The sequence below is a fragment of the Phocoena sinus genome, chromosome 8 (assembly GCF_008692025.1).
Source record: "Phocoena sinus isolate mPhoSin1 chromosome 8, mPhoSin1.pri, whole genome shotgun sequence".
NCBI lineage: Eukaryota > Metazoa > Chordata > Mammalia > Artiodactyla > Phocoenidae > Phocoena > Phocoena sinus.
In genome coordinates, this window is record NC_045770.1 from 20143564 (window position 1) to 20171320 (window position 27757).

General features: G+C 40.7%; 4 protein-coding genes across 9 annotated transcripts in view; 2 read left to right on the plus strand and 2 right to left on the minus strand.

The window, feature by feature from the left end:
- Nucleotides 1–11358, minus strand: SDHD (succinate dehydrogenase complex subunit D). Its single transcript, XM_032639203.1, has 4 exons — nucleotides 11202–11358; nucleotides 8457–8573; nucleotides 5576–5720; nucleotides 1–977 (listed from the first exon to the last, which is right to left on the minus strand). Exons 1-4 carry the CDS (start codon nucleotides 11251–11253, stop codon nucleotides 812–814), a joined length of 480 nt encoding a protein of 159 aa, XP_032495094.1. The 5' UTR covers nucleotides 11254–11358; the 3' UTR covers nucleotides 1–811.
- NKAPD1 (NKAP domain containing 1) lies at nucleotides 11–22838 on the minus strand. Of its 6 annotated transcripts, none has more exons than XM_032639198.1 (9): nucleotides 22677–22701; nucleotides 22130–22457; nucleotides 21426–21502; nucleotides 19271–19371; nucleotides 17591–17740; nucleotides 16666–16719; nucleotides 11202–15939; nucleotides 8457–8573; nucleotides 11–5720 (listed from the first exon to the last, which is right to left on the minus strand). In XM_032639198.1, the coding sequence occupies exons 3-7, from the start codon at nucleotides 21492–21494 to the stop codon at nucleotides 15432–15434; spliced, it is 882 nt and encodes a 293-aa protein (XP_032495089.1). In that variant the 5' UTR covers nucleotides 21495–21502; nucleotides 22130–22457; nucleotides 22677–22701; the 3' UTR covers nucleotides 11–5720; nucleotides 8457–8573; nucleotides 11202–15431. The 6 variants fall into 6 exon arrangements, with proteins under 6 accessions (XP_032495089.1, XP_032495091.1, XP_032495090.1 ...); XM_032639200.1 differs by having other exon boundaries at nucleotides 22130–22159; nucleotides 22677–22692; XM_032639199.1 differs by lacking the exon at nucleotides 22130–22457 and having other exon boundaries at nucleotides 22677–22838.
- Nucleotides 11317–13331, plus strand: TIMM8B (translocase of inner mitochondrial membrane 8 homolog B). The gene is made up of 2 exons (XM_032639205.1): nucleotides 11317–11520; nucleotides 12928–13331. The coding sequence occupies exons 1-2, from the start codon at nucleotides 11437–11439 to the stop codon at nucleotides 13093–13095; spliced, it is 252 nt and encodes an 83-aa protein (XP_032495096.1). The 5' UTR covers nucleotides 11317–11436; the 3' UTR covers nucleotides 13096–13331.
- Nucleotides 22832–27757, plus strand: part of PIH1D2 (PIH1 domain containing 2) — a 6008-nt gene continuing 1082 nt past the window's right edge. The window contains exons 1-5 of the mRNA XM_032639196.1: nucleotides 22832–23048; nucleotides 23824–24026; nucleotides 24641–24764; nucleotides 25142–25387; nucleotides 26383–26648. Of these exons, the coding sequence (XP_032495087.1) occupies nucleotides 23850–24026; nucleotides 24641–24764; nucleotides 25142–25387; nucleotides 26383–26648 (813 nt within the window). The 5' untranslated portion in view covers nucleotides 22832–23048; nucleotides 23824–23849. The remainder of the gene's footprint in view (nucleotides 23049–23823; nucleotides 24027–24640; nucleotides 24765–25141; nucleotides 25388–26382; nucleotides 26649–27757) is intronic.

The following is a 27757-nucleotide window of genomic DNA, read 5'->3' on the forward strand; positions in this document are numbered from 1 at the left end:
AAGAGTAGAATAAATTTTTATTATACAGCATTTTTATTTTTAAAAAAACTTTACCTTCATAGAATACATTTTCACATTAGAGATTCCCACGGTGGGAAAACAACAACTTATTACTTACAATTTTATATTTGTGAAAAGATTATTTTAGGACCAGTAAAATAAACACATTTGAGGATTAAGTCTCCATTTAGAACCTGTAACAATTTGAAATGTCTATAAATGGACCTCTTCCCTACATGAAACTTCTCTATATTCAGAAACTCTCCAGGCTCTTCTTCCTAGGATCTAGAAATCAGTAATGTGAAATATCAGCATTTCTAATTTTCAAATCTCCCTAGGACACGTAACCATCAGTAACTGGTATCGACTGAACAGAGGGGGGGATGTTTACAAAAACGAAACACTGCCTAATTTTCTGCGAAGTCTTTACTTATGAATTAACAGTCGTTCCCTTTCTCCATCATCCTAGGACAAATATAGAAGTTTGATCAAATACTGAGAGTAATAAAGCTGAATTCCCTTTAAGAGTCTGATAAATTAACAGGCAAAGGCTCATATATAATGTTTAGTTATACTGTGAGTCTTCTGAGAAGCTGTGAGACACCCCATTAACTCAGTCTCACAACTTCTTGGATACAATTTCTCTCAATCTTTCTTCAAAGATTAAACTCTAAACATAACTAGCTGATTAGGAGAAGAGGTTTACCAGCTGACTAATCTGTTATTTCCTTCTTATTGTGAGTTGAAATGGCATCACATAGCAGAGGCAAGCAGGTGTACAATCACTTCTCAAGGTGTTAAGTCTAAAGGGTCAGAGCTTCCACAGCATAGCCACGGCTTTGCAGATGCCCACATCATGATAGTTGAAATAACAAAGCCCAGCAAAGGTGAACGCCGAGAGCACCAAGAAGCCTGCCTTGGCAGCTTTCTGCAACGCAGCCCCTCGAACATAGTCAGTAACAACTTGTCCAATGCCCCTAAAGAAAAAAAAAAAATCACAGTACAAATGAAAAACCACAAGTGATGTTAGAAGGCTATTCGGTTAAACTTGGCTGCAAAAAAAATAATCAGTCAAGGTCAAAATGCAACTCATGGTAACAAAACTCACAAACCAAAATGAAGGAATCAAGTGTACCCTAACAATATAATAAAGACACCTTCCTATCCTTCAGATTCAATTTTCGAGTCGTTTATATCAAAGACAGTAACTAATTCCTACTCTATTTATAAAATTTTTGTTTTTATTTTTAAACCCAAACAAATGGCCTACAGACTTTTCATTAATTGAAAAAGAATTTTATTAAGCAGATATTATGTGCCAGAATCTGTTACAGATGTTGAGAGTACAGCAAATAAGACAGCATTCCTGCCCTTATGGAACAAACATTTTAGTGAAGAGAAAGAAAAAGTACATAAGTGCTATGAAGAAATATTTTAGAAAGGATGGCTTGAATGAAAAGAACATCCCAAACAAAAGTAACAATGACCTTGGCATCTCTGAGGAATCGTAAAAAGGTTATGTGGCTGGAGAACAGGGAGACCAGAAGGCAGGGGCAGATCGCATAGGGGCTTGAAGGTCATAACAAGGAGTTTGAATTTTACTTGAAATACAACGGGAAACCACAGCTGTGCTTTAAGTAGGCAGTGACCAAAGTAAGCAGTGACCTAATTTTACTTTTTAAATAACAGTTCTATTGAGATATAATTCACGTACCATAAAATTAACAATTCTGTGGCTTTTAGTATACTCACACAGAGTTGTGCAACACCATCACTGTTTAATCCCAGAACATTTTCATCAGAAACAAACTCTGTACCCTTTAGCCCATTAGGCAATCACTAATTTGTTTTCTGTCTCTACATATTTGCTAATTCGGGACACTTTTCATAATGAAATCATACAATATACGGCCTTTCGTGTTGAGTTTCTTTCACTCAGCATAACACTTTCAAGGTTCAGCCATGTTGCACCACAGATCAGCACTTTAGTCTTTGTATGGCCAAATAATACTCCTTTGTAAAAACATATCACATTTTGTTTAGCTATTCATCAATTAAGACACATCTGGACTGTTTCGCCTCTTTGGCTATTATATAATAACAACACTGCTATGAACATTATTGTACAAGTTTTTGTGTGCGTGGGGACATGTTTTCAATTTTGGTAGGTATATACCTAAAAGTGAAATTGCCGAGTCATATAGCAACTCTCTGTTGTTAACTCATATTATAACTCTTTGTTATAATAACTTTTGTTAGACCTGCCAAACTGTTTTCCAAGGTAGCCGCAACATTTTACATTCCCAGCAGAGATATATGAGGACTCCCACTTCTCAACACTCATTATTGTCCATCTTTTTGATTACAGCCATCCTGGTAAAGTGTAAAGTGGTGTAAAGTGGTATCTCAATGATGTGTAAAGTCGGTGTAAAGCGTAAAGTGGTATAAAGTGTAAGGTGTAAAGTGGTATCTCAATGAGGTTTTGATTTGCATTTCTCTAATAACAAACAATGTTGAGCATTTTTTCATGTGCTTATTTTCCATTTGCATATCTTCTTTGGATAAATGTAATTTTACCTTTTAAAAAGGTTACTCTGGCTATATGTGGTGAAAGGACAGTGCGGACAGAAGGGTGGCAAGAACAGAAATAAAAAACTAGTTAGGAAGCAGCTGTAGTAGCCTAGGCAAGGCTGCTGGCTTAACTTGGCTCAGACTGTGTTCTGAGGAGAGAACTAACACAAGCTGATGGACTGGTTGTGGGGTTAAGACAAAAAGTAATACCTAGAATGACTCCCAGGATTTTTGGCTTGAACAACAGATTTAATTGAAATTAGGGAAGAATGGGAGAGAAGGAGGTTTTGAGGGGAAATCAAGAGAGATTTCGGGGGGGGGCGGAAAGAGTGATTTTTGGCAATATTAAATTTGGGATGACTATTAGACATCCAAGTGGATAAGTCGGTCAGACAACTGGAAATACAAGTCTGCAGCTCAGGAAAAGAAGTCTGATCTGAGCTCACCCTGGAAAAGTGTGTAAACAGAGAAATTTTAAAAAGCCTAGAATGAGCCTGGAGATCAGACCTTTATTACTCAGAGGTCAGACAAGAGGAAAAGGAGCTGACAGAGGAGACTGAGAAAGTACAGCTGGTAAGGTAGAAGAAAACAAGGTGAGTATGGCATCTAGGAAGCCAAAGAAAATTTACTTAAGGAGAAAACGGTCGATTAACTTGAATGCTGCTGAGTTTCAAGTGGAGGACAGAGAATGGACAACTGGATTTGGAAAAAATTAAGGTCTTTAGTGATTTTGATAAGAATGACTTCAGTTACACAGTTGGGATAAAAAGCCCAATTAATGTGGGTTAAAAAAGATGGGATGCTGGGCTTCCCTGGTGGCGCAGTGGTTGAGAGTCCGCCTGCTGACGCAGGGGACACGGGTTCGTGCCCCGGTCCGGGAAGATCCCACATGCTGCGGAGCGGCTGGGCCCGTGAGCCATGGCCGCTGAGCCTGCGCGTCCGGAGCCTGTGCTCCACAACGGAGAGGCCACAACAGTGAGAGGCCTTCGTACTGCCAAAAAAAACAGCAGATTGGATGCTAAGGAACTAGTGCACAATTATAGACAATTCTTTCAAGTCTTTTCTGTGTATGTTTGAAAAAGGAAGAGAGAATCAGTAAGGTAATTGGAGAAGTCAATCGTAATTTTTAGAATGTATGACTTTAGGGCTTCCCTGGCGGTCCAGTGGTTAAGACTCCACACTTCCACTTCAGGGGGCACGGGTTCAATCCCTGGATGGGGAACTAAGATCCCATATGCCACATAGCACGGCCAAAAAAGAAAAAAAGTATGACTTTAGATTTATCTCTTATTCTGATTTTTCACCGATTTAGATGGATCTCCTTTCAAGAAACACACATCAGAGAAATCCTACTGTAGCTGTGAGCTAGTATTTCCATATGCAACTGGAATCTTTTATTGTGAGAGGTCTATCTGGTTAAAGGGTAATTCTAACCAACCCTAGAAAACTAGGTAAGCAAAATCACCTTTAATACTAGCTAGAAAATGATTCTGACAAGTTACTTAACTTCCCTGGGGTTTAGTTTCTACAACTGTAAAACAATAGGGTTGGTTAAGATACTCCCCAAGTGCTTTCAGTTCTAAGAATCCAAAAAAAACCTCCCCCACCCATGACAGCATATTGTCCTTGCAAAACAACATACAAGGGACAACTTACGGAACCCAAGTGTTATTAACAAACTTTCTAGAAGGTTCATTAACTTAGAAAGTCTAACAAACTACACTGGGTAAAATAAATAAAAACTGGAAATTCATCCATTCGACAAATATTTACTTAGTGCTATGTGTGAGATACTGCCCTAGGCACTAAAGATACAACAACAAATAAAAACAGTCAAAACTATTACATTTCTTTTTTTAAAAAGAGCAAAACTGAACTATAGTGTCTAGTGATGCACATTTGGGTAATAAAACTATGATGAAATGTAATAAAACGATTGCTATAAAAATCAGGATAAAATTTTTTCTGGTGGGGGGGATGTTGAACCATTATGACTGAGATACAACACAAGGAAGAGGCTCCTGCGGTAGATGGCAAAGGTCTATTTCTTGACCTGGAGGGGTATTACTGTTATAATAATTCACGAAGCCATAGATTTGATTCTTATGATTTTCTGTATCTGTGCTTTCATTCTTGTGAGGGGAGACAGAAAATATACAAGATAATAAACAGATGATAAGTATATTAGAATGAAATAAGTGCTACTGAGACAATAAAGACAGGGGAGAGGGATAAGGAATGTTGGGAGAGACACTGCAATTTTGAGTAAGTCGTTAGAGACAGCTTCATTGAGAAGGTAACATTTAAGATGTGAAGGAAATGAGGCAACAAGCCAAGTACATAACTAGGAAAAGTTTCAAGTAGAAGGAACTGTAAGAGTAAAGCCCTGAGGCCTGGAGTGACCCAGGTGCGTTCAAGAATTAGCAAGGAAGCCAGTGTGAATGTGACAGAAAATCGTTGCAAATGAGGAAAGGAAGAGGGGGCAAGACCATATAGAGTCTGGTAGATCACTGTAAGAAACTCTGCCTTTTAGTTTAAGTAAGATTAGGAGACAATGAAGGGTTTCGAGGAGTGTCTGGACCTGTCTTAATATTTTAACAGGATCACAGGGGCTGCTGTGTTGAGAACAGACAGGAGACCAGTTAGGAGACTACTTCTGGAATCAAGCATGATGACCAGGTTTGGGGCTTGAACAAACAGAAGAATGGAAACGTCATTAATTCAAATGGGCAAGAATACTGGAGGAAGAGATTCTGGGGAGGATCAGGAACTCAGTTTTATGACATGCTGTGTTCAAAAATGCGTACAGATATGAAAGCGAAGACATCAAATAGGCAGGTGGATACATAAATCTGGGCATATAAATAGTTTACATATGTTTTAAGGTTCTCTTCCGATCTTCAGTATCTCAACCAACTTCTCTCTCATATGCAATAGTGAGACAAGCTCACAGCAAAACAAATTGAGCAGACAATGTAATAACTGAAAGGACTGCTCTACTTGCCAGTGACTATGAAGAGTGAGGGCTGCAGCCAGAGAGTAGTCCACCGCAGAGCAAGGATTCAAATAAGCAGCTGGAATTAGGCCCAGGAGCAAAACACTGACAACCCTCTCACCAGTCCAGTGGAGAGACGCAGCCTTGGAACCAGCTGTAGAAAGGAAGGACGAGATTCATAAGAGTTGCAGGAGGAAACACACATCTCAATATTTGCCACAAAATAACCCACTGACATAATGGCAAACAGAATGCATGGAAGACTTAACTCTGAGCATAAACAGGGTAAGATAAAGGTAAGTGAGAGATGCAATCTCCTTTCTTTGAAGTCTTTCAGCACAGGGTGTCTCAACACCTACATATGTTAATTAGAAGACAGATCCACTTTGCTTATAGGCAAGAAGATGGACAAAATATCTTTGCAGAATTACCAATCTTGGACTTCAGTGTAATAGACAGATTACCTTATGAATATAAAGTTGGTGACACCTATGGAATTCCTTTAAAAACATCACTCTTTTGTTTACACCTAATCAAAAGTAAAGTAATATTGTAAGTAAAATAATATTAAAGTAAGTAAAGTAATATTAAAAATCCTCCCAAAAGAAAATTAAACCAGCCAACTCAAAGAGAAGCAAAGTTCTCGGGCTTCCCTGGTGGCGCAGTGGTTAAAAATCTGCCTGCCAGGGGCTTCCCTGGTGGTGCAATGGTTGAGAGTCCGCCTGCCGATGCAGGGGACACGGGTTCATGCCCCGGTCCAGGAGGATCCCACATGCCGCGGAGCCGCTGAGCCTGCGCTCCGCAACAGGAGAGGCCACAACGAGAGGCCCACGTACTGGGGAAAAAAAAAAAAAAATCTGCCTGCCAATGCAGGAGACACGGGTTCGAGCCCTGGTGCGGGAAGATCCCACATGCTGAGGAGCAACGAAGCCCATGTGCCACAACTACTGAGCCTTCACTCTAGAGTCCGTGAGCCACAACTACTGAAGCCCACGTGCCTAGAGCCCGTGCTCTGCAACAAAAGCCACCGTGATGAGAAGCCCGCACACCGCAACGAAGAGGAGCCCCTGCCCGCCGCAACTAGAGGAAGACCGCCCACAGCAACGAAGACCCAACAGAGCCAAAAATAAATAGACAGATAGAAGCAAAGTTCTAATGTCAACTTTTAGGGTCATGGGTTCTTCTTCTGTTCCGTTACTTATAAATAGCCAAAAATAGATATGGAATGTGAAAACTTCTTTATTTGTTTTTTTTATACATTTATTTATTTTTATTTATTTATTTTTGGCTACACTGGGTTTCATTGCTGTGCACGGGCCCCTCTCATCCAAGTTGCGGTGAGCGGGGACCACTCTTCGTTGCGGTGCGCAGGCTTCACACTGTGGTGGGTTCTCTGGTTGCGGAGCACGGGCTCTAGATGCACAGGCTTCAGCAGTTGTGGCTCACAGGCTCAGCTGTTCCGCGGCATACGGGATCTTCCTGGACCAGGGGGCTTGAACCCGTATCCCCTGCACTGGCAGGTGGGTTGCTAACCACTGGACCACCAGGGAAGTCCCTGAAAACTTCTTTTAAACAAGGTGAAAATAAAAATGGGCTTTAAACATCTCTTTGAGAGCCTCTACCTTTTTTGGTTACACACCCCATTGGGAATCTAATAAAAGGATGGAGCTACTTCCTGGGAAAAGTGCACATAGATACACACATTAAAAACTGTGTAGGGGGACTTCCCTGGCAGTCCAGTGCTTAAGACTCTGCGTTCCCAATGCAGGGGGCGCAGGTTTGATCCCTGGTCAGGGAAGTAAGATCCCACATGTTGCGCAGCGTGGCCAAAAAATTAAAAAAAAAAAAAAAAAACTGTGTAGGGACTTCCCTGGTGGCGCAGTGGTTAAGAAATCTGCCTGCCAATGCAGGGGACACGGGTTTGAGCCCTGGTCCGGGAAGATCCCACATGCCGCAGAGCAACTAAGCCCGGGCGCCACAACTACTGAGCATGCGCTCTAGAGCCACGAGCCACAACTACTGAGCCCACGTGCCTAGAGCCCGTGCTCCACAACAAGAGAAACCACTGCAATAAGAAGACCGCACACCACAATGAAGACTAGCCCTTGCTCGCCACAACTAGAGAAAGCCTTGTGTGCAGCAATGAAGACCCAATGCAGCCATAAATAAATAAATAAATAACATAAATTTTAAAAATAAAGACTGGTGTATACAACTTTGGGGGACCTTCCTTAGTCCCATGCACCCAAGTTAAAACCACTCTTGCTAAATCTAACTGAACAAAGTTCAGAAACAAAAACTTTTCAAAGATACATAATTCTAAAAAGCAGGAAAACTATACTTGCCTAATTACTCATAACTCAGATGCAATTATAACTGGTAGACTTAAGAATCAAAAGAAGTCTTCTCTGTAAAATACTGATCTTTCTAGACTTTAAAAATGAAAATATAGTTAACTTGTTATTCACCTACAGATTTTCTAAGATTTAATACCTAAACAGTATTCATCCAAGAAATGCCATGATTTTAATATCAACCTAAATAAAAAATAAGCCATGTCAATTACAGCTATAAATATGCATGATTTTTTAAACTGTCTACTATTCCAATTATTTGGATCTGGCTCCTCTCCATTAGCTACATAAATAAAAGTAACTAAACTATATTGAACAGACTCCTCCTACAGAACTATTTTCTTTTTAAAAAATTTAAAAAGACTTAGACCAGAAGTTTCTGTATGAGTGTAAATGGCATGATTCAACCACGCTAGCATTGTGTGCCCAGGTGTAGGCTAGGTCTTCATTTGACAGAGCTGGACACAAGAGTTCCTCTCAGAGACAGCAAGTCCTGCCAAAGGCATGATAATCAGCCCAGATGAAGATGGACATACAATGGTGGCTGGGTGACAGGTGAATGTGCTGTATTCCACACCATCCTGGGGTTGATCGGTCCTGGAGAAATGCTGAGACATGAGCCGGTCTGACCACTGGGGTTCGGAGGAAGAGAGCTAAGGAAAGAGACATAAGGGGGATCATAAGCACCTCTCCTTTAACAGGATTGACAGACTTTCTAAATGACCATAGGCAAGCGATTTAACCCCAAACAGGGAATGACCAACTCATCTGTAAAATGAGGATAGTGTCTATTTCACTGGGTTGCTATGAGATTAGACTAAGTAGCCATGGAAATATTGAAAAATCAATGAACACTTACATAAAAGGGCTTCACTTTGACTAATTAAAAAAAATAACTTGTAGCTCCTTTCTTCTCCCATTTATTCATCTATTCATCCAACAAACATTTAATACATGCAAGATTATGCTCTGTACTAGAGCAAGAGAGATAAAAGACAAAGTCTTTGTCTTCAGGGAATTCAGTCTAGTTTGGGAAATACCATCTTCCTTTTCAAGATCAATTTCTCTGCTTGCACTCTTGAACCCATCCCTTTCTGTCCTCCTTTAGATCTTGTCTCTTGGTTAAAAAATAGGCAGACCAAAAAAAAAAAATAATAAAAAAAAAAATAGGCAGACCTAGGTACACCCAACCCTACCAATGCTGCTGTGAGACGATGAGCAATTAAGTTAAATAGGCTCTCCAAGAGTCAATGTCCTCTCTTTTGTAAAATGAAAATACTGGTATTTACTTCATAATACTCCATTGAAAATTTTAAAATATATGCAAAATGTTCAGCATAATTCCCAGAATGTTATAAGCACTCGATAAAATGTAATTTCTCTCCTGTATCTTTAACCTCTCCTTCCTTCCTACTGACCATTTTCCCTCAACTGATGTAATACAATTAACCCTTCCCTTGATCCTATGTCCTCTAAAGCCCACGCACTCTTCCCCTGCTCCCTTTCCTCACTTTCCAAACATGCTTCTTTAAAGTGTTGTCTAAATCACCTCAACTTCCTCATTTCCTTATCATTCTTCAGCTCTGAAACTCGTCTTTATCCCCACCAAAGCTGCTTTAGTAAGTCACCAATGGTCTCCTGTGGCCACATCCAATAGACACTGTTTAGTCTTCATCTTATTGGGCTTTCTGCATCACGTGGCACTGGTGGCCTCTCCTCCCTTCTCTTCTCTGAAAGAACTCTCTTCTGCTTCTCCTTTTGATTCTCTCCTCTGCAGCTGCTCTTAAATGTCTGCCCAGGATTCCATCATCTGCCCATTGCTCTCCTTGCTTCCTATGCCCACCCCTAGACATTTTGTCCACTCAACTTCTAGTGCCTTTAAGCTGATGAAACCCAACTCTGTATCCCCAGGCCTGATATCTCTCCAGAGTTTCAGAAGTTTAAGTGCCTAGAAGGCCTCTCCCCTGAGATACCCCACATGGTCCTCAAACTTACCATGGCAAAAACTAAAATCACCCTTAAACTCACTTTCTCATTTAAACTTGCCCCCCATCTACATGCTTACCACTTTATTTAATGACATCCCAGCCACTCTTTCACTTTACCCAGAAATCTGGAAGTCATGTAGGACATTCCCTCTAAATTCAGTCAAATGCCAAATCATACTGATGTATCTCCTAACATTTCCTGAGACAATCTTCTCTTATGTACAGCTTTCCAAGTTCAGGACCTCACCATCCTTGCCAACACGGCTACAACAGTGTCTCAACTCGTCTCCCTGACTTATGTCTTAGCCTGCCCCATTTCCCATGATGGCCATCTACCACATTGTTACCAAAGTGGTCAATGTAAACTGCAAATCTATGTCAAACCTTTCAAGGGCTGCCCTTCACACGAAGTAAAATGCATACTCCAAATCAAGACAAGTTCTTCTGTGATTTGACTTCAGTTCACCTTTCCAGAACCATCTCACTCCTCATCTTGAGCTTCACACTCTAATATCTGATTTGTTTTGTTTTCTCTCATAACAAGCAGTTTCTACACCTTCATCATTCTTTTGCTCATCCCAGTAGCCCTAACTGTAATGCCCTTCTTCCTGTGGCCTTCCTTACCCTCAACACTCAAATCAGGCACACCTTCTTCAAGAACCCAGACAGGGTGATCCTTCCAAAACACACAGCTAATATATTCTTCCTCTGGACTGGCATACAATTTACTTACTGCACAGTTTTCACTTTATGTTGCATTATGCTTATATGTGTTTTCTCTACAAAAACGAAAACTCTTTGAGGGCTGGAACTATGTTTTTTCACATTTGTAACCCAACCATACTACAGTGCCTGGTATAACACAAATGCCCACTTCTATAATTATCGAACTCAGCTCCAAGGGAAATAGGCAAGACGTGGATTGGGACTTTGACCCTGACACTCTTTTGCGATTCAGGGAGGGAGCACTCTAAAAACAGCGAATGGGGAGAAAAAGAGAACTCATGTGAATAGCCTCTGCAAGACTATAACTTTCAAATTACCCCATCACCACGTCAGCCCAGAGCAGGGGAGATATGCTCTCGGGTGAACATCTGGGCCCGCAGGCAACGCTGGTGATGCCGTGGTTTCGGCAGGAGCCAGAGCTGCCAAAGGGAAGGAGGAGGGACACCCCCGCCCCGCCCCACCCCACCCCCGCTCAAAAGGTCTCACCGCCCAGCAAACGAATCCTCACCGCATTCCCTTCCCCGGCTGGAGGTTGTGCTAAACACCTCCAGCTGCCAGGATCCTCACCTCGCCCACCTCCGGCACCGCAGAGGACACTCAGCCTCCAGAGAGTCGCCATGTCGCTCGGGAAGGCTCAAGGTCATCCAGCAACCCGGAAGCAGTCATATGACAACATCCACCCGCAACGACGAAAGAAAACGAGGAAACGGAAAACGCCGGGTGAACCGGAAGTCGGTGTTGGCTCGGTCCCGCCGCACATGCGCACACGGCTCGTCGGAAGGTCCCGAGCTCGACGCAGGCAATGGCGGAGCTGGGTGAGGCGGATGAAGCGGAGTTGCAGCGCCTGGTGGCGGCGGAACAGCAGAAGGCGCAGTTCACTGCACAGGTGCGGGGACAGGGACCAGTGTGAAGAGAAAAGAGGGTGAAGTACAGGTTCCGGGCACCCACGGAGCTCTGAACGGTGGGCGGGGCGGTGCGGCCGCCCTATGCTCCGTGCCTGCTGCGCCCGGTTCTGCTCACGAAAGAAACGAGTCACTCCTGCGGCGGGGCGACACAAAGGCACGGGAGCCTAGCTTGGCGGTGAGCTCTCTGGGCTGGCATTCGGAAGATTCCGGTTCTAAGCTTGCCTCTGCCCCTTACAGGTCACGTGCCCATAGACAGAACGCCCGTCCACTGTAAGTCTTGGTTTCGCAGTCGCCCGCTGCCTCACTGGATATCAAGGATCATATTGCAATAATGTATTGGAAAACGATAGAGCAGTAGAGCATTATTGGATCAAGGTGGGCTCTGAAGTAGTCGGTCTAGACTGTTAGTTTAGAACAAGAGTTTTGGAGCATGGTTCCAACCGCGGCGTTGCCCCTTTCTAGCTGCATGACTAACCCTAAACCTAATTACTTAACCGTGCCTCTTAAACGGAGGTGATAGTCATCTTTTAGGACCGCAGAAAGGATTGACTGCTTAGTACCCAGCCTCCCAAAGTAGTTAAGCCCTTGGTAAATGGTTATTCCCCCGTGTTGGGAGGAGGGGGGGAGGGGGTGGGAAGGGGAGAGTTCGCTGAATATGAGTAGCAAGAACCCTGGTTAGAAATCTTTGGGTGCTGAACATTATGAAAGTGCACCCATTTTCTGTGCTGTGTGTGCATTTTTCTGTAGATTGGGCCGGTAACCTTCATCGGATTCTCAGATATGTCCATGACCCCCAAAAGGTTAAGAACTACTTAAGAATAGGTTTAGAATGAGATGAGTGCAGTGGTTTGGGGGAATTAATTGGTACCATAGCCTCCCAGCTTACGCTGGTGCTAGTTTGGAAATATAAAAGAAGGTATTAATCGTGCCTGAGATTTTCTATCTGATTAAGGAAGTGACACAATTAGAAAATAATAGGCAGTGCTCTCAAGGAGGTAATAATTTAAATTGTGGAAAAATCTTTAGGGAGGAGTATTGAGAGTCAAGTTGAGTATGCTGTGTGTGGACCTCACTGAAACAGATGGGTTGGGTGTTAAATAAGGGAGTGCCCTCAGTGGCTAACAGAGAAACTGATGCATTAGGGTGACTTGATGGAAAGTACATATTTTTTAATTACTAAGAAAAATAGAAAAGGAGAGGATAAAAGGATTGTTTCAATGTAGGGATGAGGAGTTGGTCCATATTGGTGACAAATTAGAAGTGAGGAGAGAGTCAAAGAATAGTTTAGTCAGGTGATAGAAAATGAGAAAAATGGGAAGGAAATAAGAAAATTCATAGTTAGGCCTGTCTGCAGACCCCAAGTTGTTACTATTTTTCTTTCTTCTTAGGTGCATCACTTCATGGAGTTATGTTGGGATAAATGTGTGGAGAAGCCAGGGAATCGCCTAGACTCTCGCACTGAAAATTGTCTCTCTAGCTGTGTGGACCGCTTCATTGATACTACTCTTGCTATCACCAGTCGGTTTGCCCAGATTGTACAGAAAGGAGGGCAGTAGGCCATCCCGTGGGAGAATGACTGAAGAAGCAAAAGACTTATTATTAAGCAGGTTGAAGGGCCAGCAGGGGAATGTTGTCAACCCATTGTCAGGTTAACTTCAGGCTGTTACCAAGCCTGTTGGTGCTAAAAAGTAAGAGATCAAATGTTCAAAAAGTGAAATTTATTTATTGGGAATTCAGAAATTCCATCTTGTATCACAACAATTATTCAATAAATGTGAATTCTCCAACTCTCTTTTTTTAAATCCCATTTTAGGGTTTAATATATAGATCTCTGATTGGCAGGAACATTAGAAACAACTATGTTCCAAGGCCAATAGTGCAAATGAGAGATCTTAGGTTTTGAAGAGCCACCCTAAGCCATATTTAAGGGGGCTGGAAGAACCATCAAAGCCTTACCCTAAGGCATAGAAGAGAATTTGGGGTTGAGAAAGGTGAAGAACAGAAAACAGCTTTATTGCTTATACAGGACCAAGAAAAGGTAAACATGGCAAAAACCAGAACAGGCAAAATGTGTATTCATTGGGAAGAGGCCTGCTAGTATGAGAGGAAGGGAAGGTCAAGACCCAAACAGAACCAACTTCCTGGAGAAGCCTTGTTCCAATGGCCCATCTTCCTGAGTCTGTGCTTAGAATCAGTACTTTAATAGCACAGAAACTATGCTTAAAAAAAAAAAAAATCCATGTAGAAAACTCCTTCCCACGAAGATTTCACTTGCTCCAAGAAAAAAACAATTGCATTAGGTTAAGAGGTAGTAATTATATAGACTATTCATCCCTGCTTGGGCCACTAATAATCCCAAAAGTAAAAATATGCTCCATGGGACATCAACAATTGAGTACCAAAGTATTAATATTTCAAATAAATATCCCAAAAAGTAGCACCTGCTTATAATCAAGGGATAGGGAACCTCTGGCCAACCATGTATTTTATGACTAAGCATTTTATTAGAAATCTGTTCTGTAAAGAGAACAAATTTAATAGTTAAGAACTACAAAATATTACCACCTCATGGAATGTTGTCATAGTCTATTGCTGGTGTCATACAGTCATGCTACCATGAAGTATTTCTGTATTACACATAGGGAAAGTAAGGCCAGGGAGGTTGACTTACCTGCTCCGGACCTCATAACCAATGAATGGCAGACCAAGACCAAAAGTCTGCGCCTTCAAGCTTTACTTCACCCATGAAGTGACGACCAAGAAAAAACAATGTCACTTGATCTGCCTTAATGAAAATAATTCATGTGTTCTGCCAGCCTTCTTCCAGTGATATTTTGGTTTCTTAAGAATTAACATAGTAGGGATCACAGTATATAGCAAAGGGAAATAACAAGGTCTCTGCTTGGTGCTTTAATCCAAAGGCAGACTAGGAGGAAATGGGTATGTCCCTGAGAAGCCTATTTCATTTTGGAACTGATTCAATCTAGTTTCAGGAAAAATCTAAAGTTCATTAACAGATTAAGAAATGAACAAGGAAGACAACACTTAAATAGCTGTTGATGCCCTGAATCCTGTTCAGAGCACCATTAGCACAACTAATGCCTAATTCTTCCTCATTTGGTTGAGGACTTACCTAAGAGAACTGAAGAAATAATTCTGAACACAAGTGCATTTAAAATAGCAATAAACAATGGAACTAGAAAACCTTTTACTATCCAATTACCATGTTTAGGGGTATACTGAGTGTAGCCACAGACCCTGTCCAACAGGGAAATTTGTCAAAAACTCCTAGTCTCCCAATAACAGCTGTCTATGGATGTTATCATGAATGGAAAATGTTTGTTCTTATGTTCATTTCCTCATCAAGTAAACTTGACCACACCTGTGGGGTCAAAATACGGGAAGATCAAAGCACCAAGACTAAAGACAAAAAAAGTCAAGTTGTGGCACCTACTGTGTAAACAGACAAGAGCAACATGATGTTCCCTTATCACACCACTGTATACAGCACTAGTTCCAATCCATCTCTTGACCCCAGCCCTTGCTTTCCCCAAATTCAACATTCCAATTGGTATACCCAGGTCATTACTGGATTCAGCTTTCCGGGTCCTTTAATTTGCTGCATATGCACTCTACGCTAAATGTGATTAATCACAAAAAATAATCTCTTCAAGAAACCTTCATAACAAAATAACCGACTCCCTATTAACAATAAGAGGATCAAGTTTAACAGGCCAAAATAGAAGACAAGAAGTCTATCAGAATGTATATAGATGGCACAGGACAGCTCTGACCTCAGGCCCCCTGTGCTGAGCAATAGAGTCACTGGCAAATCCCCAAGGTGTAAGAGCTGTAAATATCCAGAGTCATGCAGGAAACATGTCTTTCTCATTTAGTCATCCTCTGAACTCTCGGCAGACCTTTCATCTGTAGCCACTTTCCAATTTGTGCGTTTGTTTGTCCTCTCCTGTATTTCACTGTTAACTACAGGGGTGTGGGCTTTTTTATCTCTCTTTTTCCTTTTGGTTTTCTTAGTGTCTCTTTCCTCACTTTCCTCAGAACTGCTGGATGCAGAATCATCTGACTGGGAAGTGTTACACTCTGCCTCTAAGAATAAAGCAGATTTCTTGAGAGATTTTTTCCTGGATTTTTTCTTGCGCTTATGTGGTTGTTTCCTTTTCCTGGTACTAGAAGCCCCAGTTTCTTCTGAGAACTCACTTGAGGAATCTGCTGTTATATCTGTGGCTTCCTTTTTGCTTTTCTTCTGTTTTTTGTGTGACTTTTTTTTCTGCTTTTTTTTGTGGGATTTCTTTGACTTCTTGTGTTTGTGAGATTCATGGGTAGATGATTTTACCTGGGGAGATGTTTTCTTCCCATTGGTAATATCCTGCTGATCACTACTAATAAAAAAGAAAAATTGCTTTACTATAGAAAATAAGTGTATTTATATTAATTTTTATATTCTGCTTTCTAGATGGGAAGTTGGGGTTAACATCTGAATTTTAAATCAAAACTGATAATAATGTTACTATGAGACTTTATCACTGAGTTTTTGTTTCCTCATCTTTAAAATGAAGACAAAAATTCTAATCTGCCATACTGAGTTACTGTATGGAACACTATATATAAAAAAAACCTACATGCTGTAGATAATGCCAAATATCAGGGAAAGGCAAAATACCAATCATCTCCCAACTAAATCTATTATTTCTCTGGTTACATTTTTAATGGCAAATGTTGTATACTTTATAAAAATTACTAACTCGGGACTTCCCTGGTGGTCCAGTGGGTAAGACTCCGAGCTCCCAATGCAGGCGGCCCGGGGTTTAATCCCTGGTCGGGGAACTGGATCCCACATGCATGCTGCAACTAAGAAGTTCGCATGCCACAACTAAGAAGTCCGCAAGCTTGCTGCAACTAAACATGCCACAACGAAGATCCCACCTGCCTCAACTAAGACCCAGTGCAGCCAAAATAAATAAATAAATACTAAAGTAAGTTTGTAAATCATTTATACATATACATATATCGACTCTTTCAAAAAAAAATTAAGAACTCAATTTATAATTCAGACTGTGTACTAATCTTACTTTCTAACTTTTTTTCAGTAAGTGTACTTGCCTTACCTGTCTGTTTCAAATTCTTCAGGGTATAACTCTTTATATCCACTGTGACCCCATCTGTAAAATAACATTTTATTACATGTATTGTTAAAGCAATGCATACATTTCTTATAAATTAAAGACAAATTAGACTTAGGAGTGTACACTTACAGAGACACACAGAACCAAGAAAAAAGAGATGGTAGAGCCAACACCACATTTATAGCTCGGTAACTTGGTTACATTTTCTGTACTGAACGCTCATTTCAGACACAAAGGATTCCTTTGTCCATTTGTAAGAAAACTTGACATTTTCTTCCTTAAGAAACACTAAGGGGCTTTTATATTCTACTCTTCAGCTGTGAAGTACTTCTCCAAAAACACTTCATAACATAATGCTGTCTACCTTGGGACAACTTTTTTTAAGTAACAGCTTTATTGAGATATAATTCATATACCATAAAATTCACCCTTTTAAAGTGTACATTTCAGTGGCTTTTAGTATTTTCAGAGTTGTGCTACCATCACCACTAATTTCAGAACATTTTCATCACCCCCAAAAGAAACAAACCATTAGCAGTCGCTCCATTCCTCCATCTCCCGTAGCCCATGGCAATCACTAATCTACTTTCTATCTCTATAGAATCATCATGAGTGGCCTTTTGTGTCTGCTTTTCTCACCTAGCATAATGTTTTCAAGGTTCATACATGTTGTAGCATGTATCAGTACTTTATTTATACTGCCAAATAACATTCTATTACCATCCTATATACCACATTTTTTATCCATTTATCAGTTGATAGACATTTGGGTTTCCACTTTTCTGGCCACTATGAATAAATATGCTATGAACATGTCTGTATAAGCTTTTGCAGAGATAATTAAATTTTAAAAGTACACATTCTCAGGCCAAATACCATTAATGGTCACAGGAATTTAGTCACAAACCTGTCTGGCATGTTAGCTTCATAATCATGTAACTTCTTGTTCCAGGATTTAGCCTTAAGAAAATCATCATCCAGTGCCCCAGAAATTTCATTCTTTGGCCTCCAGTAGTCTCTTTGACTTTCTTCATCAAAACCATCACTACGCATCCGGCTGTAAGAGAAAACAGAAGAACTTTTAGATAGAGAAGTAATCTGTGAGGTTATTTTATGGAATATCATGCACAAAACTCACTGAACAGGCTAAGGGGAACAACCTGATACTTAATGTTAAAAAAATACTTTTTTTTAACATGATCTGTTCCTCTCTATTAATTTGTACAGTTAGGTGTTCAATGAAAATACGATCATCACTACCCGTCCTATTGCAGAGTATAGACGAAATGACTTTTCGACTGTGGCATGCTGTACCTCACTCACTGATCCTCAAAGAAGGAAGCAGAGCATAATCACAGCTGGGGACATTTCAAACTGCCCTAGAGATTCTGAAATACACTCCCTTCCCTGAACATCAACAACCTGCTGTAGTTAAGTCAGAGTAACAGTGGGAGCAAGGTGTAACCCATGAGTAAGTTGGGGTGGATAAACAGTTGAGAACCACTGACTTAGCCTGTACTTAAAATATCCACTAACCAGTCACTAAGCCAGTTAATGGGTTATCACAAATATTTGAGGACCTCCTATGTGCCTGGCAGGCACTGTTCTAGCTGCTGGGACTATAATGGCAAATGAGACAATCAGAAACCTGCCCCTAAAGAGATTATGTTTTAAAGACTTATTCATTATGACAGGCATTAATAGTCCACTCCAAAAGAACAATATTTTGTTCCTGGAAATGCTGCTTATAACTGAATAACCAATACAAAACAAATCATCATCTGCACTAAGTACTTCCAAATTCTCAAAGAACCATCTTCAGAGAGAAAACAGACTGACAAGGTATCTTTTATGTTGAGACTCTGCCTTCTTTACCATGGATACCCTGAATACTTTGTCAAAAGCCATTACACACAGCCAATCACACTCCAAAGTCCACACACTGCACAGGCACACTCTACTTAAATATCTCACTATTAACTATTTCCCTGTGTGGTTTTAGAAATCAGCATTATTACTTTATAATCATTTTTCATACACACAGATCTATACTAACAGGCATATGAGACCCAGGAGATGTTCCCAATACTCAGATATTCCTATACCTCCACAGGTAAGACAACTAAGCCTGCATAATCCTTCATATCCACACTCAAATTATTAAGAAGGTAATGTGAAAGGTTGTGTGACTAAGATAGTAAGAAGATGGGGCAAAGAAAAGGCTGAGAGAGAATGAAAGACTAATAGGGGAAAGGTATGAATGATCAGCTAAGTGACCATAAGATACCTATAGAAAATCTTAATTTAAAAGCCATCAGGTAAGGTCAGAATCCACAGAATCCTTAACATTTACAATTGTTCAAGGCAGAATTTTTAAGTTCTCCATTGCAAATACGTGCAAAGAGTGGGGCCACATGCATCATAGCCATTACCTTTATGATTGGGTCTAGATTTATTGAAGAGGAAAGGCTTAAGGACTCACAGAACTGAATTCATCTATCTTTAGCATACCATAATGTTTTTAAACAAAAGTTGATGATTCTGAATAAGATGAGAATTATTTTGGTTCTCAGAGTCGCAACTTCACCTTGAACTGCTGGGTAACATTTTCCTTTTCGCCCCCCGGTACGCATCTTCCATCTGTTTCTCCAGTTCTCTTATTTTCCACATATCTGATTCCTCCTGAATCTGGATTTTTTTTTTTTAAGGAAAGAAATAAAAATAAGTTACTAAAAATAACACATTACATCACCAAAAAGTAACTGAAAATACAGTCTGCACTAATTACTGGATTACAAACTGAGTTTTGATCAGGAACCTGGGAAACAAATTCTGGTTTCTCTAGAGTGATTAAACAATCCAATCTAGTAAATCTCAAATATGTAGAATTCTGCAGCAACAAAAGAGCTTTTTCACCCCTGCATAGACACACTTATCACCTTATTAACTAAGCAATTATGCTGCAATTAGCAAATGATAATCCCTTATGTTTCTAAAATGCTTTATGATTTTAACTATATCATCTCTCTATTGAACTTTAAGCAATCTTATGAGGAAAGCAAAGCAGGTACCATTATTATATTTTACTGAGAAGAAACAAAAGCTCAGAGATTTTTACCGAAGTCAAAAAGCTAGTAAGGACAGGTCTTGAAACTTTCTAGGCTAAGTCTCTTTTCACAACATAATAATTTTTGTTAAAAACAAAGCAAAACAAAACAAACAGCATGGGAACTGTTAGAGAATTTCCTGAAAGGCAGAGTATAGCTGCACAAAGAACAATAATAAATTTTATTTCTAAGTCCTCCTGTAATATTTTGTTAAATCTGTCCTAGATTTATCTTTTTTAGCCACTGCTTTCAAATCTAAGCTCACCATCCAACTGGGGTGGTTTATGCAATTGCAGAGGCTGCTTAGGTAACAGTTATACCCTCACTCACAATAAGAATATCAGGTGATATGACAATAACATTCGTGGTCAAACTAGTTGTACAGTTCACCAAAGAAAACCAAACAAGGGTGCTTGACCCTTGTTTCATTATATGTGCTCTCATAGGTGACCTCACCTACACTCATGACCTCTATCATTTCCTATATCAGTAATCCCCAAATCTTTATATCCAGCCTCAACTCTTCTCCAAGACTGAACTGCGAACTATTTGGACATCCTATAAGCATTTCACCATCAAGATGTTCAAAACCAAACTGATTACCTTTCCCATCACACTTGTCTCTTTTCTTTAGTTCCCTAACTCAATTAATAGCACCATCATCATTCACCCAGTCACACAAGGGGGTTATATTTGATTCCATAATTATCACTATTATCCAGTCAATCATCAAGTTCTTTGAACTTTATTGCCTAAATTCCTTATCTTCATCCCTGTCACTGTTTTCACGTGAACCACTCATCATCTCTCACCTGGAACATTGCAATTGCCTCCTAGCTGGTCCCTCTGCTGTTTCAACCCATCTGATCTATCCCCTACCCAGCTAACAAGTCATCTTTCTAAAATACAAATACAATCATGTCAAACCCTGCTTAAAAATATCTGATGGCGGGCTTCCCTGGTGGCACAGTGGTTGAGGGTCCGCCTGCCGATGCAGGGGACACAGGTTTGTGCCCTGGTGGTCCGGGAAGATCCCACATGCTGCGGAGCGGCTAGGCCCGTAAGCCATGGCCGCTGAGCCTGCGCATCCGGAGCCTGTGCTCCGCAATGGGAGAGGCCACAACAGTGAGAGGTCCGCATACCACCAAAAAAAAAAAAAAAAAAAAATTTGATGGTTTCTTTATTGCCTACAGGAAAAAGTCTAATCTCCAAGCATCACAATCCAACTCAATTTACCATTTGGGCCTCATCCTCTGCCACTACCTCCCACATTCTCTACTTTCTGGATGCATACAATTTCTTGCCCTAAATGCTTCATGTTCCTTGCCATACGCTAGTACATGATGTTCCCTCTGTCCTGAACGATCTTTTACACCTGGTAAACTTGATCCTGTTCATCAAGAACTAGTTCCAATAACACCCATTGGGGGAAGCCTTTCCTAATTCCCCAAGGCAGATTTCATTATTCCTTCCTCAGTGCATAAAAGGACTTTGTGTATGTCTGCATTACAATACTTATCAAACTATATTCTAATTATTTTATTTATCTTTGTCTCTTCTAACTGTATCAAAATAATTCCTAGCACACTGTATGCCCTCATTAAGCATGTGGAATAACTAAGTTGTACCTCTCACCTTATTGTGAGCATCTGTGTGCCGGATGACGTTCCTCAGGAGGACTTTCCCCAAGGGAACTCGGGACATTCTTCAATCTGAAATGAATCCATAAGTAACATATAATAATAATTTATTTTATTACCTTATCTTTTATTACTGTTATAATGAAGCATGAGATAAAGGAAAGATCACTGAACCAGAAGTCAGAGGTCCTGAGGAATAGTTTTTCCTTCACCATTAAAAGGGGAAAACACCTGACCACACTACTGTGAGGATAAAAGGAGATAATGTTCATTAGAGTTCTTTGAAACTGCACCAAATTAAGTTCTTTCAAGAGACCCATTTTATTTAATCCTCAAAATAACTATGTTTTATGAGGCAAGTATCTTCATTCCTATTTTGTAGATGAAATTCCATTAAAGCCATAACTTGCCCCAGGCCACATAGTCCAAGGCAAACATGGTTCAGACTAGAAATCAACTCCCGAATCCCAAAATTAGTTTGCAATTAAACACCTAGATTTGAGAGTGTCAGGACCACAAATGTCAACAGTAAAAAAAAACTGACGCCTAAAAACATTAAATGCAGAGATGCCCTAAATTTCTTCATTCAAGAGAATTTTATGTTCTATTTTGTACAGAAGCCTCCAAAAAGATAGATGACAGGGATATTCACGTGTGTAGCCAGCAGGGGCTTTGTGCACCACTCCAACGCTCACTCACCCCTCGATCCTGGGGAAATCAGGCATCTTGCTAGTGTGAGACGAAGAACCACTCCATTACAAGATCTCCTCCGACCCAGAAGCCAAGCAAAGGCAGCTCTGCAGCTTCACCCGAGTCCTTCGTGAAAACGCAGCCTTCCCACCGGTTATTCCGCCCTCACCCGTGGCCCAGGCCACGGCCGCCTTTCCCTCAGCCCAGGCCGACAGGCAAATATCTCTCCGGACTGAGGCCGGAGGCTGCTCCGGCGCGGAATCCGGACGGCCTGGTTGGCTGGGGCATTCCCCGCTCACGCTCCTCTGGGATGGCCCCGGGGGTTGGGTTTCGCTCCCTAAAAAGGATGGGGGCACTTTGGACTGGTACGACCCTCGACTGGGCCCCAAGATGTATCTAGAGTGGCTGAAGGGGGGGTTGGGGCTTCCAAATGGAAGACAGAGAAAATACCCCCATCTTCGTCACCGGAACCCCTGCCCCCCAGCGGCCACGGAGCTCCCGGTAACCTTCCCTCCAAACGCCCTCCCCACACAAACACACACAAACACACCCATACCGTGCGCCGCAGCCTCGCGTGGCGGGGGTGGGGAAGGAAGCGCTCTGAGAGAAGAGGGTGCCGACTTCCCTTCCAGGCCGGAAGTCGTGCTCTTGAGAAATTCTTCCCACCAACAGGAGTCCCAGAGACTCCCACAGGAGGGTTTCCAGGACACTGTAGAGGTCGACAGATGTAGAAAGGGAGGCGGGCGCCTTCCTGGAAAAGAAGTGGGTCGGGCTCTGCCGAAAAGCAAGCCCAGCACCAGCAGAAGCTTCCGGAACTGGATGTAAAAAGACCTTTCTTCCTGGAGCTTTCCGGGCTCAATTAGATGTTGTACCAGTCTGGTTACCCTGGTAACAGGCGTCGCCGTTTGTCAAGAAACCGAGAGAAGAGGTGCGTTCGCCAGCCTCTGGAAAGATGATTAAATTTCCCGTTTAGTCTAACCCTAATGTAGTATTTGGAGAACCCAAACCTCTTTTCCTCACTCTGTGGATGCTGTGGGACACTTCTTCATTGAGGGAGGGAGGTTATTCAAGTGGTAGAATATTATTATTCTCATATAATGCTTACCAAGTGTTCCAGCCTCTCTGTGTTACCTTACTTAATCCTCACGATAACCCTATGAGATAGGTATTATCGTCTTCATTTCGAGGAGAATAAACTGAGGTACATATGTAAATTAATTTCTCAAGATCACACAGCTAGTAAGTGAGAGAGCTAAGACTGGAATCTAGGCATTCTGGCTACAGAGTCCATGCTTTTAACTCCTAAACTATGCTGAGGATTGAGGAAGTCTCATGTGGCCCTCGACCCACACAAAATCAGGAACTGGATAGGCCCCAGTCAGCCAATACCCAGGTGTTGGAACAAGAAAATCCCAGGAAATACAGACTTTAAATGACTGTTCTGTCCTCGCAGGGCTTGTGATGGTCTAGGCAGAGGTAAGGCCTTATTATCTGAGAGAACATCTTGAGAATGTAGGGAAATGTATTAGATAATTAGAGAATAAGGAAAAGATAAAGTGGTGCTGGTCCACAATCTTTTACACACAGGGGTTAAGGATAGCTGCTAACTCCAACAAAACAGTTCCTGAACTGTTCCTCCTCCCCCAAAAGAAGAAATGAATCAATAAGACTTTTTTTCTTCCTTAAGTCATGTCTTTCCACAGATTTAAGAGGCCTATTCATCTCAATCATGGAGTCATCCTCAAAGGGTCTGCTCACCCAAGTTACTCAATTCTGGAACCTCCTAGATGATCTGGCTGAAAGTAACCCTGAGAGCTATGAGAAGTTCATTCAACAGCAGCTGAAAGAGGGGAAACAGCTCTGTGCTGCCCCAGAACCACAGCTCTGTCTACAAACCAGGATCCTGGTATGTAGAGTTGGTGCCCAGGGAAAGGGAAGTCCTGAATGAAATGGTCCTGGAATGATAAGAGAATGGCTTACCCTTAGCTATTACTACCTTAACACAAGAACACTTGAGGGAAACTGCCACTCTGAATGGAAAATTAAACGTAGTGTGGAAGATTGTGTTGAAGGAGTAAGAATGGGAATTTCATATTTATACATTTTGGAGATCTCAAAATGAGCCATTTTTCTGCTAGGATGAAAATTAAAAGTCACGTAATTATGTAAAGGAGAATAATAGAGTTGGAGATTTTCCAAATAAAGAAAACTGATTTGATTGAGGAGGTAAGGAAGTGGTGAAATAGGGTCAAATTCATCTGGAATAGCTTAGATCAATTCCCCCACCCTCCTCCCACTTCCTGTGGGAGCAGCAACTGGATGCTTAATGAAAAACCAGCAGCTTTAGGGAAATCAGGTAACAGTAATTTCTTACAGTTTTTCAAATGCAGTTTAAATCCATGGAATGACTTATTTGGAGCCTAAAGTTCTCACTCTTCAAATTCTGTGATGAGTTACCTTTATATTATTTTAAATTTTAAAAACTAGGTTTTGAGATATGCAAAATTATTTGCTTTCTAGAAACCAAAAGAAAAAATACTTTTTATCAACCTATGTCAGTGGAAAAGGATCCCAGCTCCCCAGTCAGCCACTCATCCAGTACCTCTACGTGTTGGCAGACCAGAAGATATGTCTGAGACATCAGGTACATAGAATTATGGGAGAGAAAGCACATTTTAAAAATTTGGGGGGAAATAAGCAAGAACCAGATTTTCCTTGGTAAAAGGCATTACATATTTTATTTGGTCATAATATACTTAATGACTAATAAGTATACCTTTTTGAAAATTGAATACTGTTTACTTTTCTAATAATATGAGCTATTTTTAACCCATATAAAATATCAAGAAATGCTCTAATTGGAATTTTATGTATATAGCACCATTGTGATTGTCTCTGAAAATATAGAAATAGAATTTATACTTTTCCAGCTTTATCAGGATATGGCTTAATATATTACCTGATGATATCATTAGTGAAACAAATCGTTTTCATTTCACACCCTCTGAATTACACACACAGATGTTTACACAGTCATTGATGTTGCCTACCATCCTGATGTTCTCCAGGCAGCAGAAAAAGACCAAGTGAAAAAAGATCAACTAATACAGATGGCCATGAAATGCATTGAGGAAAAACTCCAATTCACTCTCTCAAACTCTTACCATGTTACCAAATTTAGAATAAAAGGAAGTGTTCACAGAATGAAACAAAATCTGATGGGAATCCAAACTGATTCCACAGATTTAAGAGAGAAAATGAGAAAGGGTAAGTTAATGAATGTAATGGAAAATTAAACTGATTTAAAATGGTTTTTTTTGCCTCTGGTGTACATTTTGCAGATTAGAAGTCTCAATTGCAAAAGATGAGAAATTTAAGATAGAAAAATATAAATGTTAGATATTAGAAATATTAACATGTCCTAACATGGATGGACCTAGAGATTATCATACAAGGCAAAGTCAGTCAGAAGGAGAAAGACAAATACCATATGATATCACTTATATATGTAATCTAAAATATAACACAAATGAACTTATCTATGAAACAAAAACAGACTCATAGATATAAAGAACAGACCTGTGGTTGCCAAGGGGGAGGGGGGACAGGGAGAGATATATTGGGAGTTTGGGATTAGCAGATGCAAAACTATTATATATAGGATGGATAAACAGCAAGGTCCTACTGTATAGCACAGTGAACTATATTCAATATCCTGTAATAAACCATAATGGAAAAGAATATGAAAATAATATATATGTATAACTGAGTCACTGCTGTACAGCAGAAATGAAACACGACGTTGTAAATCAACTATACTTCAATACATTTTTTTTTGAATTAGCATGTCCTTAAAGATGTTTAAATCCTGCAAACTTTTAAACCAGATTCTTTGGTTTAAGAGTCTTTTAAGGGCTTCCCTGGTGGCGCAGTGGTTGAGAGTCTGCCTGCTGATGCAGGGGACACGGGTTCGTGCCCTGGTCCGGGAAGATGCCACGTGCTGCAGAGCGGCTGGGCCCGTGAGCCATGGCCGCTGAGCCTGCACGTCTGGAGCCTGTGCTCCGCAACGGGAGAGGCCACAACAGTGAGAGGCCCGCGTACCACACACACACAAAAAAGTCTTTAAATATTTCCCAAACCGATTTAGCTGCAGCTTTATTTGCCATCTTGGCTAACACTACATCTATTACAGCTCATCGCCTGATAGTACTTCATGTTGTTGATTGATTTTGTGATTTCATCCTCTTTTTTTTTTCATAAAGAACTAAACCTTGAACAGATAAGAAGCAGTACTGTGAGCAATTCAGATCAGTTTCCTCAACTTTTACTGCCAAAAGACGAAGTTTCAAGTAAAACAAGGTGTCTGATAGAAGAGATTTCTAGTACAGAGATTGAAGTGGAGATGAAGAGACCAGCCTATGAATTAAAAATTGTGGCAGATCAGAATGAGAAACCTCTGAAAATTGAATTAAAAGTTGAACTACCTGGTATTAATTCAGTATCTCACTGTGACCTTAGTGTTTCTGAGGTAAGTTGAATGGATAATACTGTAAATTTGTATCAGTCAATATTCACTATATTATGCTTTAGTAACAAACTCCATAATCTCAGTGGCTTACAATAATTTTCTCAGGTTACATGTCAGCTCAGCCTGCTTTGCTTCATGAGTGTTGCACATTTTAAGATACAGGTGAAGAAACAATTCCTAATTTAGGTAAGTCACTCTCATGGACGAGGGAAAAATAGAAATGGCCAAACCATGCAATAGATCCTAAAACTTCCTCTCAGATATGGACTATATTACTTTTACTCACACTGTACTGATCAAAGTAAGTCACAAGGCCAAGTCCTACATCAACAGGGCTGGGAAGAACATTCTTCTCACAGGTAGTCACTGGAAGTTACATGGCAAGGATATATAATCCTCTTTAAAAGAAGAGTAACAATCCTACAGTCTACCACAGTCCACCCTCTTGTTCACAAATATTTGCTTCTTTCCCCAGAACGACACATCCAATCCCAGTATCAGGCTCCAAAGTACAGGATTTTGCCATCATAATCTGCGTTAGACAAAGTTTGCATAAACTGCAAAGACAAGTTATCTATTCCCATAACCCCATGCACCATACAATGTGGAATGGGGAGACGATTACCACAATTAACAGTCTCAATTCAGAAACTGGAAAAAATATGAGGCACACCGTAGTTGCTGATGCACGGCAATTCTGAAATCCTGGTAGGCAGATATTGCGAGGGTCCCTTTCCTGGAGGTAGAGGATGTTCTTGCTTAGGTCCCTTGACAAGGTTCCTTGATTACCTAGCCCCCTAGTTCCATTGTTTTCCATGACTTTCAGCTCCATTCTTTGGGACGTTTTTCCTTTTTCATAATCTACCTTAGCCACATCTGAAAAGAGCGTTGAAGAATATGCTGTCATTAGGTGCTGAGCAGCTTACCCAGCCTGTTTGCTGCCCATGGAATGCTGGGGTCGAAAGATTATTTTAAATTAGTTTTAGTCCAGACTGGTAGCACTTTCTTTCTTTGATTCCTGTCAGTGCTACACCGCTCAGTTCTTTTTTAGACATGTCCATTTTTCAATAGCTTCTTTTGACTTAATTGCTGTCATCTGGGCCAAATGT